The 16822-nt window shown below is 32.7% G+C and overlaps 2 protein-coding genes and 1 pseudogene across 6 annotated transcripts; all 3 read right to left on the reverse strand.

The window, feature by feature from the left end:
* LOC104701223 (FBD-associated F-box protein At1g66310-like) lies at positions 1 to 1913 on the reverse strand. Its single transcript, XM_010416870.3, has 3 exons — positions 856 to 1913; positions 630 to 770; positions 1 to 552 (listed from the first exon to the last, which is right to left on the reverse strand). Exons 1-3 carry the CDS (start codon positions 1852 to 1854, stop codon positions 280 to 282), a joined length of 1413 nt encoding a protein of 470 aa, XP_010415172.2. The 5' UTR covers positions 1855 to 1913; the 3' UTR covers positions 1 to 279.
* Positions 1914 to 6318: 4405 nt separating this feature from the next.
* On the reverse strand, positions 6319 to 9650 carry LOC104701224 (senescence-associated protein AAF, chloroplastic). Of its 5 annotated transcripts, none has more exons than XM_087458809.1 (13): positions 9439 to 9650; positions 8827 to 9079; positions 8604 to 8750; positions 8446 to 8519; positions 8274 to 8350; positions 8111 to 8182; positions 7928 to 7996; positions 7806 to 7855; positions 7601 to 7712; positions 7454 to 7522; positions 7256 to 7359; positions 6813 to 6888; positions 6319 to 6728 (listed from the first exon to the last, which is right to left on the reverse strand). In XM_087458809.1, exons 2-13 carry the CDS (start codon positions 9066 to 9068, stop codon positions 6561 to 6563), a joined length of 1260 nt encoding a protein of 419 aa, XP_087314935.1. In that variant the 5' UTR covers positions 9069 to 9079; positions 9439 to 9650; the 3' UTR covers positions 6319 to 6560. The 5 variants fall into 5 exon arrangements, 3 of the variants coding, with proteins under 3 accessions (XP_087314935.1, XP_010415174.1, XP_087314936.1); XM_010416872.3 differs by having other exon boundaries at positions 9353 to 9441; XM_087458810.1 differs by having other exon boundaries at positions 9189 to 9441.
* A 1195-nt stretch (positions 9651 to 10845) lies between these two features.
* Positions 10846 to 13038, reverse strand: LOC104704654 (uncharacterized; annotated as a pseudogene).
* Positions 13039 to 16822: the final 3784 nt, after the last annotated feature.

The raw sequence follows: 16822 nt of genomic DNA on the forward strand, positions 1-16822 counted from the left end.
TTACACAAACCTTATTCCATTTTTTTCAACATTGTAACAGTTAAGACAAACATATGATCTTTGTACGATCAACAACAACACATCAAAGTCACAACAATAAAGAAGAAAACACAGAGTTCACATAATAAAGTACATAAAAACAACCACTTGGCATGAGCTAGAGAACATCGACATGGCATAGAGAACATCGACTTGGCATGAGCTAGAGAGCCAGGATGTCCGTTACTGAGGATAGAGAACACCGACTTGGCATGAGCTAGAGAGCCAGTGTGTCCGTTACTAAGGATCGAGAACATACACTTGGCATGAGCTAGAGAGCCTTGGAATCATAAGGAGTTCTCTGAGGATGACAGATTCATTGCTTGACTCTCTATCCACATATAGAGTGAGTCTCCTGAGGACTGGTGAGTTCTCAAGTAAGTAACTCAGTAATTCCATCTCCATCGCTTCCCCTTCCAATGGCGATTCTATCTCAGCATACTCCAGAGATGATAGGAGACGCCAAGGTCTAGTCAAAATACGAGTATTCCCCTTTGGAAATGTAGCAGATTCCTAATATTACAACCAAATGATGTTATTATGATTATACTTTCCCCATTTGCATTAAGTTTTAAGTAAAGAATCCTAACCACAACAAGAGATTTGACATTCGGGCATCTCTCAAGAAAGACTGGCAACATTTCCCAGCTGTGGTTGTAGAAGTAGACACTCAAGGAAGATAGGTTACAAAACAAGGGCAGCAGTTCACATTTTGAGTACTCATAAATGACCTACAACCACCACATGCACCAGGGATAAAAAATAATTTTAGACAAACTTGTTAGAAAAATTAAAAGAACGAAATCAACATGTTACCTCAAGAGTGCTTGGAGAGATGATCATGTTTTTGACATTAGAAATCGCAACAAGAAAATTCCTAATTATCTTTCTCTTCGGTATATCCATCGGATCGAACTTCTTCCCAAAGCAGAAGTTAAACTGAACATCGATATCCGCCTCTTTAAGTGAGCTCATATTATCTATCATGAAACTCTCAGTCAAATGATCAGAGAGCTGAAGATCTTCAAGCATAGGAGCATCTATGGCAACCACTAGATCTTCATGAGGACCCGTAAAAGTTGAGCCGTTGTAATCGAAGTTGAGTAAAGACTTAGATCTCACCCTCAACACTTTTACATTGTCATTCTGACTTCTATATAGAGTTAACCTTTCGAGACCAAGGCAGCCTGAGATCAGCTTTTCGAAAGCCAAATCGTTTGCAAACTTAACCGACTCTAGAAGTATAGCTTTGACAGACGGTAAAGACACAAACTCAGGGTTTGGCAAGACTGCTTCAGTGAGCTTTAAAGAAACCAAGCTCTCAGACTTGTAAAGTGTTGGAGGTATCGGCACTTCACCCCACGACAAAGCAAGGTGCTGAACTTTTCGCCTAACAACAGTGTCGATCCACCGGGTGAGATTAGCGTTATCAGTCTCCTCGTCCACATCGCCACCCAGATCACTATGGTAACGTAACTTAAACATTTTTATGGACAACTCACCATTGTTAAAGCTCAGGAAGCTATCGATAAAACCGGCAACTTCATCGTATTCCTTGAAATCACGACAGTCCAAGTCCAGACCAGGAACATACCTCCAGAGATGTCTCCATTGGCTGGATAAGGTACATGTCTTCACCACATCTTTTGTCGGAAGGTTCAAGAGAAGATGACATAGCAAACATTCTGGCAAATTTCTTAGCCAATCATCAACTTGAACAATTTTACCACCAGAGACTTTGGCACGAACTCGTTTCCCTCCGTCTTCATCACGAGAGACTTTGGCACGAACTCCTTCTACTCCGTCTTCCTCCATGAGAACCTTCAAAGTTGTGTAGTAGTGGTAGTGAGTAGGTGTGGTCAGAAATGAAACAATAAATAGTAAACCTAAACCTAACATTACCACTTTAACGGCGTTTCTAGAATGATGACAGAGAAGAATAAAACGGCTGTTTTAACTTTTTTAAATATGTCAGAGTATATATTATATTATTTTGGGTCAACTTAGCAGTTACAACATTGTAATTTTGACAGAGTTTTAAATGACATTAATTAAACACAATTTTTTTCTATAACAATTGCTTTGTTTTTTTTAATACAACTTGGGGAAATTGTATTCATATAAAAGTATAAATTTATTTCAAAACAGTATTCTGAAACCGAACGGAACAAATTTTTGTATATTCTTAACTTAAGTAATGAAATTACCAAAATTATCTTAAAGTTTTCATACCAAAATTATCTAAAATTTCTCAAACTAATATTTCTATAAAGATTCAATTTTTTTTGGTAATAATTCTTCAATGTATTATATATCCAACAGTTTGTATCTATTTATCAGTTGAATAAGCTGGAATGTTTTTAGATAAAAAGTGGTAATAGCAGATTTTTAGAGTCTAGCAGAATTGCAGAATGTACATGAAACTTGCATAAATGTTTTTAAGTGCTAACATTTAGGAAAATTCAAGGATTTCATTGTCCTCATCTTGTTTAAGCACCCAATTACATGATAATTACATAGGCTTTTGAATTTTTCATGAGACATTATATTGGGCTTCATATGAATCCTTTAATAATTCATGTATTTCAAAATATTTGATATACATTATTTGAAAAGTATTATGACATACATTAGCAAATTAACAAAAAGTCAGAGTAACTAAATCTATTTTTAGTGAGATGTGATTTTATATGTTATAGATTTTCACAAGTTATTTTTGGAAATAAACTTTTTTTTTTTTAAATGAATGATGTCTCTTTCTTATATCACAACTTTTCTTGTTAAACCGTTAATTTTTTTAACGTTTTCTTTTTTAATAATTTGAAAACAAATCGTACGTACATTAGCACAAAAATCATGCGCCGTCAACATTTTTATTTTTGATGAGATGTGATATTTATTATACATTTTAAAATAATAACTTTTCGAAGTAAACATTTTCTATTAAAATAAATGGATTATATATTTTTATTATATCACGACTTTTCAGGTTACCCGTCAATTTTAGTTAACTTTTTATTTTCTAATCATATGCGTCTCGAAAAAGACATACCATAAGTACTTTACAATGTAATCATGTGCGCCGTCTAAATATTTATTTTTGGTGAGATGTGCCTTTATTATAAATTTTACAAATAATAACTTTTGGGAGTAAACATTTTTCCATGAATGATGTTGTTTTCTTATATCGCTACTTTTTCAGGTTAAACCATTAATTTTAATAACTTTTTTTATGTTCTAATCATCAGTGCCTCGGAAAAGACATACCATAGTTACCGTTAGCACATAAGCACATGTGTCGTCTAATAATATTGGATGAAATGTGTTCTTTATTATACATTGTAATTTTTGGAAATATACATTTTTTATTAAAATAAATAGAAACTTGCATAGACTTATAAACTATTTATATTGGTTTAATTTTTTCATAGGCTTTCTGGTTTAGCAATTCAGCAAAAACAAATATTGCTAGATACAGATGAATTCAGCTAGATTAACAGTTCTTCCAACACCAATTGATACACAAATATATAAGTGTTGGATTTACTATTAGCTAATAATTAATATCTGGATTGGGTGAAGATTTATAAATTGCAAAAAAAATAACATTTGGAATGTATTTTTTATTACAAAAATAGATTAGAATAACTTTTTGGATATATAAAATCATTACACACACAATATCTTCTCTTGTATTGATGAACTATATTAATATTTGTGTAAGCTAGATTGATTTTGATGTAGCTTTTTCTTTATTTACAAAATTATCCGGACGGATAATCATCCTCTCTCAAATGTATAACTAAATTATAATTAGAACTATCAATGTCTTATTTTAATACTAGATGTTGTTAGCACAAAAATATGTAAATTAACATATAAAATATAATATTTAGTAAATGTAAACACTTAATAATTTTTTTGATAGCTTATGTTTTATAGAATTATTAATTATGTTTGAAAAGTACTACATATATTAACTTCAAATATCATCAAAATTCATCCTTAGTCTTTTACGAGTTCCAAGTTGTTTGGCCAAATTATCTTGTTATCTTATGTCTATATAATTAATAGTTATAGGTTATAAAGTTATAGTTATTATTTGATTCATTAGTTGGTTACAAAATAAGTGATATGGATTTACTTCGATAGTACACGAGATTTAGCCATTTAGGGGTTAAAATAATTACTTTACCTGCATTATTATTAATTACTAGCAATGAATACACTTAAAAAATATATTCCAAAGAATAATACAACTTAAGAAAATAAAAATTTTAACAAAATCTTTCTCTATTAAACACGTCTAATAGAGTATATTTACACAACCATATATATTGTTAGGTAACTAAAAAAAAATAGAATAAAATTTTTAAGTTGTAATTATATCAAGCAACTAAATTTATAATTTTGTAATCGATTTTAGTCGGTTCTTTGTCTCGCTTCTTTAGATGAACCATTAGTTATTCTAGATAAAATAAATTTTAAATTTTAAAAAGTTCAAAATATTATAAATAGTTACACTTATTAAAAAATATCACGGACATGGTTATATACTGTATATGGTGGGACATGTTTGGGTTAATAATAATATAAATTCAAATTATAATTAACTGTTACAACACGGTTAAATTATAAGTTCATTATTGTGTTATCACTATTAATAGAAGTAGCTAAAATATTTAATTAAGTTATGTTGATTAAATTTCAGTTAAGTAAAAATAATTTATTCTGTAGTATATTGTGGGTTAAGTACTAAAATTAACAATCAAAATACATTTATACAATCTTAAACACTAAACAAATTAACAAATAAATATAACTTGAAATTTTTTAAAAATAGTTTTAAAAAACTCGACAGTGGTGTACCGCAGATTAAAGTCTAGTATTATTTAATATAATAGTGGTTTATATCAATTATTTCGACAAAAAAAAATTAACTAATATTATTTATGAATTTATTTAATTAATTCATTTGTTCTAGAAACACTCAGCCCATTTAGCCCAATAACATATTGGGCAATATTACTAAATGATTATGGTTCCAAAAAAATTAAGAGAATAGCTATATGTCATAATGTTTTGGAAAATAACTTTTTCAAAGACTATGAAAATTGAAAAATGCCCTCAGACAAAAGACAAATATAGGGTATTGTTATTTGTGAAAAAACATGTGATTTAATACAAAAAATCATATTATGTTGAAAGAAACAACGTATCATTTGAAAAAATAGTGTTTTTAACACTATAAATTATGTTTGCGAAAGAGATCACATGTAATATTATTAAAGAAACATGTAATACAAGAAAGCAATATGTTAAAGAGAGAGATTTTTTTGCTATCACTTGTAATTTTGAGGAAGTAGTGGGTTAGAAAACAAAATAACATGCGTTAAAGAAAAAAACACAATGGCGGAGATTACACGAGAGATTGAAAAATCAAAGAAGAAAGAAGGAGAATAAAACAAAACCTTTCTAATTTGGAAAATTGGCATAAATAATATAAAAAAAATTATAATTTATTCACTGACTAGTCTAAGCATTATAAGGTACTATACTCTATATTATCTATATTATATACTATTTTATCTTTCCCACAATCATCACCTTTACCATCTTGCCACCATCACCTTTACCTTCTACCACCATCAACATCACCATCATCACCTCTATACCACTATCACCATTAGGGTTCTCAATATACTATCTTTTAGGGCTTATATTTTCTCCAACCACTACCGTCGGAGAACCATCAGGCCACCGCCTGAGAACCGTCAGACCACCGCTACAGAACTGCCGGACCGCCCCGGAGAATCGTCGGAGAACCGTCGGACCGCCACCGGACTGCCGCCAGATTACCGCCGTTTCACCGTCGGACCACCGTCCACCACCACCGCCGTCCATCCCTATCCACCACTACCCTTAAACCAAAAACCCAAAATAGTAATTTATCCTACCCTTGATCCTATTTTTCTATTTTTTTTGAATAGATGACTATATTATTTGTTAGTTTTTTTTTTGACTACTCAGCTAATTCACCCTTCTAATTTTGCTACCCTCTACAAAAAATACTCTAGAGAAGGTTAATTTATTAATTCTTTTTGAATATATACTCTGACATTTAGTATATATACTCTGATATTTAACCCAATACCAGGTAGCTTCCCCCATTCAACTTGAAGTTTTATGCTATTCCTCTACCTTCCTTCACCAGTTATACCCTAAAAGTGATTGCGACAAAGTGATGAAGGAGCAACTCGTTGTTATCCCATATTATTATTATGTGTTATCCCATGTTATTATTATGTGGAAGGTAAAACAAAACACATTATAGTTGCATACAATTTAAGGTACATAGGGGTTATATATGACCATATCCAACAACAAATACTAAATCGGCCTCTTTTAATTACATGACCCCAACGTAGATCCCTAGTAACATTGTCTTGACTCTGTAACACTACCTTCATTGAAAATTATCTATACAACTTCATATTCGTCTACATGAAATAAAATCATTTTCAGATGTCATCATGGTCACTGTCTCCATCGTTGTCATCATTTGGTGTCTCAAAGTTCATCATAAACCTAAGTGAGTCTCCTTCCTCTATTTCCCATTGCTTCTTCAGTGCAATGATCGCTCTCGAAGCAGCTGCAGCAATCGCCGGGTTACTGTCTTCAGCGAGTCTCTACGGAAAGGTTCATCGATAGGTAATTTAATATTGTTCAAATTCCAGTTTCAAAAATAGTCATCAATTTTTTTTTTCTTTTACCTGTAATGCTCCCATGCCTGCATTTCCTAGTGTCCACATGGATGGTGCAGCTGCTAAAGCATTAGCCAACGCTTTTCTACAACAAGAACCGGAAATAACCAAACGATGAAGTATCGGATAATCTCAAGAAACAAAATGTGTCCTAAGTATGAATTACATTAGTTAATACAAAACATATACAGACCAGAAGATAATGTCTATAGTACTATTGGAAAACTTTTTGTAATCAAATTTAGGCCATGCTAATATGCTATTCAGTATTGGCTTTTCCGTATCAATTCAGTAGTTACAGAACCGTACCGCATTAGATTGTTAGCAACTTAGAATCACAGCAGTAACACTATCTATGTATCAAGAAGAAGGTATAAAGAATGGTATGTTTCTTCTAAAGCAAAGAACTCACACAAGAGAGTTGGTAACAGATAACAGAATAGTGGTTTTACCTTGTATTGACGTCTGGAGAGATTGAGCATTCAGCCAAGAGAGATGCACTACTTTTACCATCCATCGCATCAAGGTCAATCAAAGTTGTAACTAACAACTCGAGCTGTTCAAACCAAAGTATAATATGATCATTTATGAAAAAGTTGGATTACCAGAAGTAAGAAAAAGAACGACAAGAATGACAATTTTGGACCGACCTCTTCAGGGTCAGTGTAGTCAATTCCATCGGCTTCTGAGAGTGCTGATGCCATACTCTTGTAAGCTTCCTGTTTCAATATCAAAAAAGAAATCATCAGAGAGAAGAACACTTAAAGAACACAGCATTTTCACAAGTGGGATCAGACCTCAATAGCAGATATGCGATCAGATGAAACTTCCCCTGGAAAAAACTCTAGAGCTTTTCCATTCTTCTCAAGTGATATACGATCCGTGGTACCAGTTTCAGATGTAACCCCTCTTAAGATTCAAAAGAAAACTCCAATTTTAGATCTTGACATCAAGAAACCACACAAAAAAAAAAAACATACAGTGTCAAGGTCGTTATCTTACAAGCTGTTAACCATTTTGTTCACCATCATGTCATGAACGTTCTTGATGAACTACACCAGAACAGGACACATCAAGTGTCAATAAGAGAAGATGAATCAATACATATAAGACTTTGCTTTTACCTCTAAAGCCATTAATGCATCCTCCATTGCCCGTTGCTTCGCACGGTAATCTGCACGCCTTAAATCAGCCTGGAAAAATCAGGGTAAATCTCTTAACTGCCAGTTTAAACCCAATAATATATGTACATTGAGTAGTTACTGTTATCAGGTCAATACTTAGATCCGCTCACATAGTGATTATACCTCTAAGGCGCCATCACTCCAATGCTTATCAGCGGCATTTTTCAACTTAGACTCAGCTATGTTTTTAAATATCTATAGAGATAAACCAATTAAGAAAAGTAAGAGGAAACATAGCCAGAAGAACGGTTAGTATATGTGCATCTATAAATGAGAAGCATCATACAGTAGCAATATGATGAAGACGCTCAGCCTTTCTTTTGACATTACGATCTATCTTCTCTGTATCTTCTCTTGCCCGAGCTACATAGTAATACACCAACAAGACAGGATTAGAATACAGTGAAAGAAAAAAAGAAACACAAAATATGTAAGTGTGAAAGGGAACCATATCTCACCGTCCAGTTTAAGGAACCCGGACCCAAGAATCGCTACATCCTGGCGAGCACGAGCATCAAGTCTCATAATGCCACTGGAAAGGAATCAAAAACATATATCTCAACAACACACATAAGTAATGTATAAATGTTAAACATTTGGATATGAGAAAAAATACCGAGATAGAATAACAAAGTCACTACGAGCTCTCTCATTCACAAACTTAGCATCATTGGACACATAATCAACCAAAACTTGGCTTGAGTTATTACTTTTCCTCCTTGGCATCACTTGCTTCTCACCTTCTTTTTGTACAGTTTGGGAACTAACACATCACCAATAAGTATCAACAACACAACCAGTGCAAATGGAAGCTAAGAAAAAAACCAAAAGGGGCTTACTTAGTAGTTTCCGTGTCTTGTGATTTCCCAACAAAGCACAATGTAGAAGATCTCCGAGAACTAACAAAAGTGATATTCTTTGTACAACAAAGACCTTGCTTTAACTCTTCAACAGATAAACCCTTTTTAGCAACTAGAGGATGATGAACAAACGCCAACAAAACTCTTTGAGATCTTGACGCATTAACACTCTTCCCTAAACCTGGACTGTTTGGTACCACTTTGCTCACGTTAAGAGCCATTGGGATCAAACCTATAACAGAAAAAAAAATCGAAATTGATTCCCTTACACTTGTAAAGGCATCAAATTTATAAATCCTAAGTAATAAAGATACAATTTTTCTCACAAAGGGGAGATTTACCAATTGAATCAAACTCAAATTATTGAATTTTAAGACAAACCCATCAAGAAAAAACTGGAAAATTGGAGAGATGAAACAGTTCTTTGAAACCAATTCGATTCTAGAATGACATAAATATACAATTTTTTCACAAAGGCATCAAATTGTTGAATTTTAAGACAAACCCATCTAGGAAAAATTGGGAATTGGAGAGATATAACAGTGATGAACACAGAGTCTTGTTAGAGAGAGAGAGAGAGAGGAGACAAACCTTGTGGGGAAGAGATGAAGAAGAAGAGTAATATCCAAAGAAGGATTAAGGATATTAAGAGGAGAAGGAAGGAGACAAAGAAGTGGAATTATGGGAACGGGAAGTGAAAATTGTAGCCACAAGAGTTACTTGTGGACCAGTGTGAGCCAACCATGCCGTACGTTTCCTTTCTATTTCGATTCTCTGGTCATTGTAATAGTGGGCACCACTCTTTCCCTTAATATCATCAGTCTCAATTTGGTTAAACACTTCGGTTGCATAAATTTTGGATTTCTTTTTTTTAATAAAGTTTTATATATCTTTCCTAATTATAAGAAATTTCTGTTAGATGTATGTATTAATGAAACTAATATGGTAAAACATTATTAAGAACATATTAAAAATATGTTTAGTTGCTTTTTAAATAAATTGATCATTTTTATATTAAATAAAGTTATGGTTCATATTCAATAATTATTTTATAAAATCTATATATACTTATTTAAACAATGTTATTAAAGTTTAACCCTAGTATCATGTGGCATATTACAAAAAAGCCACTACATTTAAATTAATTTAATAACTAACAAAAGAAAAACTTATATTGATTTATAAAATAATAAAACAATATTTTCAAAATTATTTAAAGAAACTATTTAACATATTCTATTTATTGTTTCTGAAATCTTAGGAAACAGTAACAAACTAGTTATAACAATTATAAAACCTAATTTTATTTATAAAACTAAGATTAAATATTTTCATATCTAAATCATTTAATAATGACAAATATATTTTAAAATTAAGATATAACATTAATTATATTTTAAAAATATATCTATATACTTATTTAAACAATGTTGTTAGAACTTTAACCAGATTTGATGTGGCATATTACGAAAATGCTATTATATTTGAATTCATCTAATAACTAACAAAAGAAATATCTATATTTGTTTACAAAATACTAAATCAATATTTTTAAAATTATTTAATAAAATTATTTAACAGATTCTATTTATAGTACAGTGTGGGTCACTATCTAGTTCTTTTGTTATATCGTTAAAATTGTAAAAGTATTTAAGTTTCTATCATAGTGAGTTGTTGAATGCCACATAAGACTAGAAAATTTTGATAAAAAAAAAACAATGAGTAAAATAGATTAGAAAACACAAATAAAGATGTTAAGAAATCTTTTGGTGTATGCTATTTTTTTTTGGTGTTTTTTCCCTTTTCTTATGAAACATTTGTATTTATAATTGTGGAGCCATTGAATGTTTTCATCTACTTTTAGTAAAGTATGTAGGTATTTGGACTTGAAATACATAGCCAGTGGCGGACCTAGGAACTTTTTTAACCCAGGTCAAAACATAAAGAAAAAAAATCGTCTTTAATATAAATATAAAAATCCTACAATGTTAAAAAAAATTATAAAAGCATCATACGATCTTTCATGTTCTGAAATCGTGTCATCACAGTTTCGTTTGTAATAGTTTTGAATACATCTTTCTCGATAAAACAAACTAAACAATCATTCAAAAATTGATCTCCAATCCGATTGCGTCGATATGTCTTTACGATCTTCATGGCTGAAAAACATCTCTCAACAGTTGCAGTAGCAACAGACAGAATCAAAACCAACTTCAAAAGCCTATAAACCAAAGGATATGACATATGTTTTCGTGTTTCCACCAACATTCTAGCAAGGTCTCCAAGATTCTCCAAATTAGAAAATCTTTCATCATGTCGAACATTATCAATGTAGATACATAATTCTTGCTCAAGAGAAATGAGCTCCCCTGAACTGAAGTCATCTGAGTAGAACTTAGATAACCTCAACAATTTTGAGAGATCAAACTCAGTAAATGCATCGATGGGAGATAGAGAAGCAGCACAAATAAGCAATTCAGTGTTCACCTCATTAAAGCAGTCGTTAAATTCTTGAAGCTGCAAATCCAAGACAGAATATAAGCAATTGATCTTGTAATGATGCATATTTGATACTCCTGTCTTTTTTCTTCATCTTTTTGAGTCTATAAAATCTGCCTCCATCTCAACCTTTTCAAGCTTATGTTTTTCACAAAACAAATAAACTTTCGTCATGAGAGAATTTTACCCACCATCCCTAAACAACTGGAGTTGTCTCTTAGTTGATTTCACTAATGACATAGCATTTAAAATATCATGATCTCTTCTTTGCAGCGCCACTGACAAGGTATTTGTGAGTCCTAAAAGGTGTATCATCATATGCAAATAAAACACAAAATCAAAGCTATGAAAGTAATCAAGGAGACCATGAGCTTGACGTCTTTTCAAGTCATCTGCGCCTTCATTCTCAATGTACTCAAGCACCTTGATGATAGAAGAAAACAACTGAATCACCCGCAATAGAGTTCTGTAGTGAGAATTCCAATGAGTATACCCTGGTCTTTGAAGAGAGATCTTTTGATTCAATCTTGTTCCTGTACTGATTTCACCATTATTAATTTCTTCCATAATTTCCTTTTTGTAACTCTCTCGGATCATATCTTTCCTTTTGCATGAGGCTCCCACTACATTCAGTAACAAAGAAATCATATCAAAAAGTCGCCAACATTAAAATGTTTTTTTTGCAACTGCCACAACAACTAATTGAAGTTGATGAGCAAAGCAATGAACATAATATGCTGATGTGCTTTCCCTCTGAATTAATGATCTTAATCCATTGAACTCGCCTTTCATGTTACTTGCTCCGTCATACCCTTGTCCTCTCACCCTTTTTATGCTCAATTCATATTTAGCAAACAAATCATCAATAGCAAATTTCAAAGATGTTGCAGAAGTCTCACTCACATGTGTGATACTCATAAATCTCTCTTTGACTATCCCACCTTTATCAACAAATCGAAACACTACCGCCATTTGCTCTTTGTCGGAAACATCAGCAGATTCATCCACCAGCAAACCGAAAACATCATGATTAATTTCTTCAATAACATATTTGACTACCTCTTTTGCAAAACAATGCACAATATCTTTCTGAATCTTAGGAGACTTCATCTGATTATTTCCAGGAGCATTATCTAAAATAACCTTACTCACAACTTCATTCTGATCAGCAGTGTACTTCAAGAGTTCCACAAAGTTTCCTCTATTGACAAAATTTTCTTATTCATCATGAACACGAAAAGCTAATCCTTGTTGCAATAAGTATCTTAAAGCATCAACAGAAGCATTCAACCAAATTTGATACTCATTTTTTGTAATATCGTCTTGTTTATGCAAAGCATGCTCAATAGATTGACCTTGTTTCATCAAGTTTTCACACTTCATAACTGCATTGTTGTAAAAACTATCAACACCTCCCACATGTCCTGAAAAACTCTTGAAATCATTCCACCTACAGAATCCATTTGTGATAAATGCATCACTTTTTACGCATTTACCAGCATTATCTCTGAACAAGTAACAACACAGACAAAAAGCTTTTTCTTTTTTTCACACTGTACTCTAACCAATTTCTATATTGATCAAACCAAGCTGGATTAAATCGCCTCAATGTGTTTCCTATCAATATTTGTTTTAAAGTATGCCCACGAGGTTGACAAGGACCACGAATCAAGTATTTTCGAATTACCTCATCTCTTTGATTCGGATGATAATCTGTTATTCTTTTTCGATCAGCAGGATCCCAAGGTTAATCAATATCATCTGATTCACTGCAAAGTGGAGATGGTGGTTCATTGCAAGGTGTAGATGGTGGTTCACTGCGAGGTGTAGATGGTTCTTTTCTTTTATAGTAGTTTTTCAAAGTATTTATTGTTTCGTCTGAAAAAATTAGAAAAAAAAATTGTCAACATAAAATAAAACCATGTATTGGAATTTTTATTTCTAAATATAATTTTTTTTTAAAAATTGATTATAAAACAAAATCTAGTTTTGTATCTAATAAACTTACTTGGTTTGAAGAATCTGATGTACTGAAGGCGTGAAGCATAAAAATTGAAAACAGTCACGGACACACCAACACGACGATCGTTGCTTCTTTCTCTTTTTTGGTCGACTTAAAAAAGATGGTACTTCTTTGTTTAATATATACGCACAGAATAAATTATTAGGGTAAACAAATTGGGCCAGATTTGTTTTTAATTATAAGAAATAAAAGGCTTCGATCTTCTCTTTGTTATGGGCTAGTGGACTTTCGTTTTCATAAATTAAGGGAGGTCAGATTTTTTAAACTTGTTTGGTTGGACTCATATAACACTAAAAAAAACTCTAAAACTACGAAATAATTTTTTTTTTCAAAATTTGGGCAGGTCAGCTGACCTCCCATTAATACACGTGGGTCTGCCCCTGTACATAACGACCATCTTGTTATATTGTTATATATGTAGTCAAATCCATTCTTTTAAACCTCTCTGCATGCATCACTATATTTTTTGAAACCAGAGTGTTACTGTGACACCCCGGTTTCAGAGACTTGCAGAGATGTTTAAAAAAATTGAGTTGGCCACCTATGTCATCAAAATGCACTTATCTTTTCGTTCAAGAGTCATGAGAGAACCCCAAAGTTAAGCGTGCTTGAGCTGCAGTAGTTTTAGGATGGGTGACCTTGTGGGAAGTGATTGTCATAATTGTGTGAGTGAGAACAAAACACAGTGTGGTGATATGTAGAGATGACAACAAGTTTTTAAAGCCTCTCGAACGTAGCAAACCGGTCGTCGGATATGGATGAGCTCATAGGCCTAGTGAGAGGACGTGATGCCCATTAAAAAAGATGGGCTCATAGACTCGGAGTAGACATGGGACCCACTTGGAGGTGGTGGTAAGAGCGTTACAAGTGGTATTAGGCCGAACCCAGATGAGTGTTGAGTCAAGTGGGATCACACTGTCAGGAGATGACGGACTTGGTGCGCAACAATGACGTTGCAATTTGTTAGTGGGGTGAATTGTGACATCCCGGTTTAAGAGACTTGCGGAGAGGTTTAAAATAACTGATTTGACCACCTATGTCACCAAAGTGCACTTATCTTTTCGGTCAATGGTCCTGAGAGAACTTCAGAGTTAAGCGTGTTTGAACTGGAGTAGTTTTTGGGAAGTGACTGTCAGAACTGTGTGAGTGAGGACAAAACGCATGAAAAATCGTGTGATGATTTGTAGGAACGGTAACAAGACTTTAAAGCCTCCCAGACGTAGCAAACCAGCCGTCAAATATAGATGGGCTCACAGGTCTAGTGAGAGAAACAAATTCTGTAGATTTTTTATTTAGGAAATTATGTCGGATTAGGTTTATAAAGGAGAATTAAGGTTTTAATTTTATAATTGGAAAAAATTATATGTCGGTTTGAGTTTATAAAAGAATGATTAGGGTTTAGATTTTACAATTAAACGAAATTATATGTCGGTTTGGGTTTACAAAATAGTGGAGTGAATGAAGAGGTTCATCCCTAGGGGTATTGTTCTTAAAAAAAATAAAAATAAAAGTAAATAATTTTGCCTTAATAGATAATATTTGATAGAAGAACCATACAAATAAAACTCCCTCTAAAGTCAAGTTAACGATGGGACAAACCTCTTTTGTTGCCTTAATTAATAATTACCACAATTATAACTAAACCTAAAGTTTTAGTATTTGAGAGAAAAAACATATGCTCTTAATTTTTTTCCAATAAAATGGATGTAGATGCCAATATAGAGTTGGGCAAAACAGCCCTAGCTCCAGTGGGTAGGATAGAAGGCAGTGGCCCATGTGACCATCAATAATTTCAAAAAAAGAATTATGTTTAAGGATCCATTTAAAAATAATATATAAATATAGTCCTAATTCTGAACATTTTAATGTATATTAAAGTCCATTTTGTAGAAATGAATTTTAAGAAGGCCCGAACAAGTTTTTTTTAAGACATAAATAGGTCTAAATTTACTAAAAAATCAGTGTATATATAGCTTAAGGGTCTAAAAAGTATATTTTTTGTCATAGAGCTCTAAATACTATTGAGTCAGCTGAACTTAAACTTTAAAAGTATATGAATGGGCTTTAGAGGTTAGTACTCCATGTGTTTGAGCAAAAGCATGAGGCACAATATTGCTCAAATCATAAAATCTAAATTCTAAAAGCTGATCTATTTTTAAAAAGCTACACGTAATATATTTATCCTTTTTTATAACATAAGTACGAAGATGCTTTTTCCTAATTGTCTATATTTTCTTATAGTCTCCAATCTATATTTATCCTCTCTTTTACAACATAAATACGAAGATACTTTTTCCTAATTATCTATATATTTTTTTTACGGTCTCCAATTTCTATTCTTCGAAAACTAAATTGTCACCTTGGGCGTTCGGTAAAACCCGAAGAAACCGAACCAGACAACCCAAAATTTTCGGTTATCAGGACAAACCGAAGAGAGTAGGTTAAACCGTTCGGCGTAATTGATTTGGGTAATCGGATTTCGGTTTGGTTCAGTTTGGTAATCGGACCGATCGGTTTATTAAAATCTGCAGCCATATATAAGCCTAACCCTAAACTATTAACCCTAGTTTTATTTCTCTTCTTCTTCGCCTCTGCCTCCTGTGATCCGAGATTCAAAAACTTCTCTAGTTCATATTTCTTTCCGATCTAATCAATAATCATCATCACATCTTCTTTCATTCTCTCAAATCTCAGTCGCAGTTAAGAAAGAAGCCTTTTATCAGAGATTCAACCTGTAAAATTTCTCAAGGGTAAACTCTTCTTCTTGGGAAAAAACGGCAAAAATCAACCTAAACTATTTCTCAAGCGCTTTTTCATACCTGAACTTTGGTACCATGTAAAAATCAACCTAAACCATCCGAAAATTCAAATTTTAAACCTGAACTAGGTGAATTTGGCCGATTTCAACATCTATTTAAAGGGTGTTAATTAGCGGGTTAACGGTGGCAAACACATGTTGAAATCAGCCGTTTTCCCCTTCTTCTTGGTCTTTAATTGATTCCACGTTTGATTCTTTGCTCTCTAAACTCTTCCTATATCTTGATAACTTCTTATTCGATTTGGAGAACTTTAGACTTTGAGTTTTCAACTTTCAAATCACAGATTATTCATTAGTCTTCTGTCTTTTGTTTGTGTTTTTGTCGTTGTAAGTCCTAAATAGATATATCTTTATTAAACTTTTCTATTTTTGTTCTTTGCAGGTGGAAAAATGCATACCCGAGAACTGTCAATCTATGCTGCCTCAACTCGCCGTCATAGTTCGCCGCCTCAGCTCGTCGTTATAGTTCTTTGCAGCTGCACATCATCATTTCTGGAAAACCTAATGGATCTGGCCATTTGGGATTGTAACTATTGGACGTGTTTCAGATTGATTTAGTTTGTTTTGGACCGGTATATTTTATTAGGTCCATTATTATTTTGGTGGTTTGTAAATTTTTTATGTTAATTTAGCCC

Source organism: Camelina sativa, chromosome 7 (assembly GCF_030686135.1).
Source record: "Camelina sativa cultivar CO46 ecotype springtype chromosome 7, ASM3068613v1".
In the NCBI taxonomy this organism is placed as follows: Eukaryota; Viridiplantae; Streptophyta; class Magnoliopsida; order Brassicales; family Brassicaceae; genus Camelina; species Camelina sativa.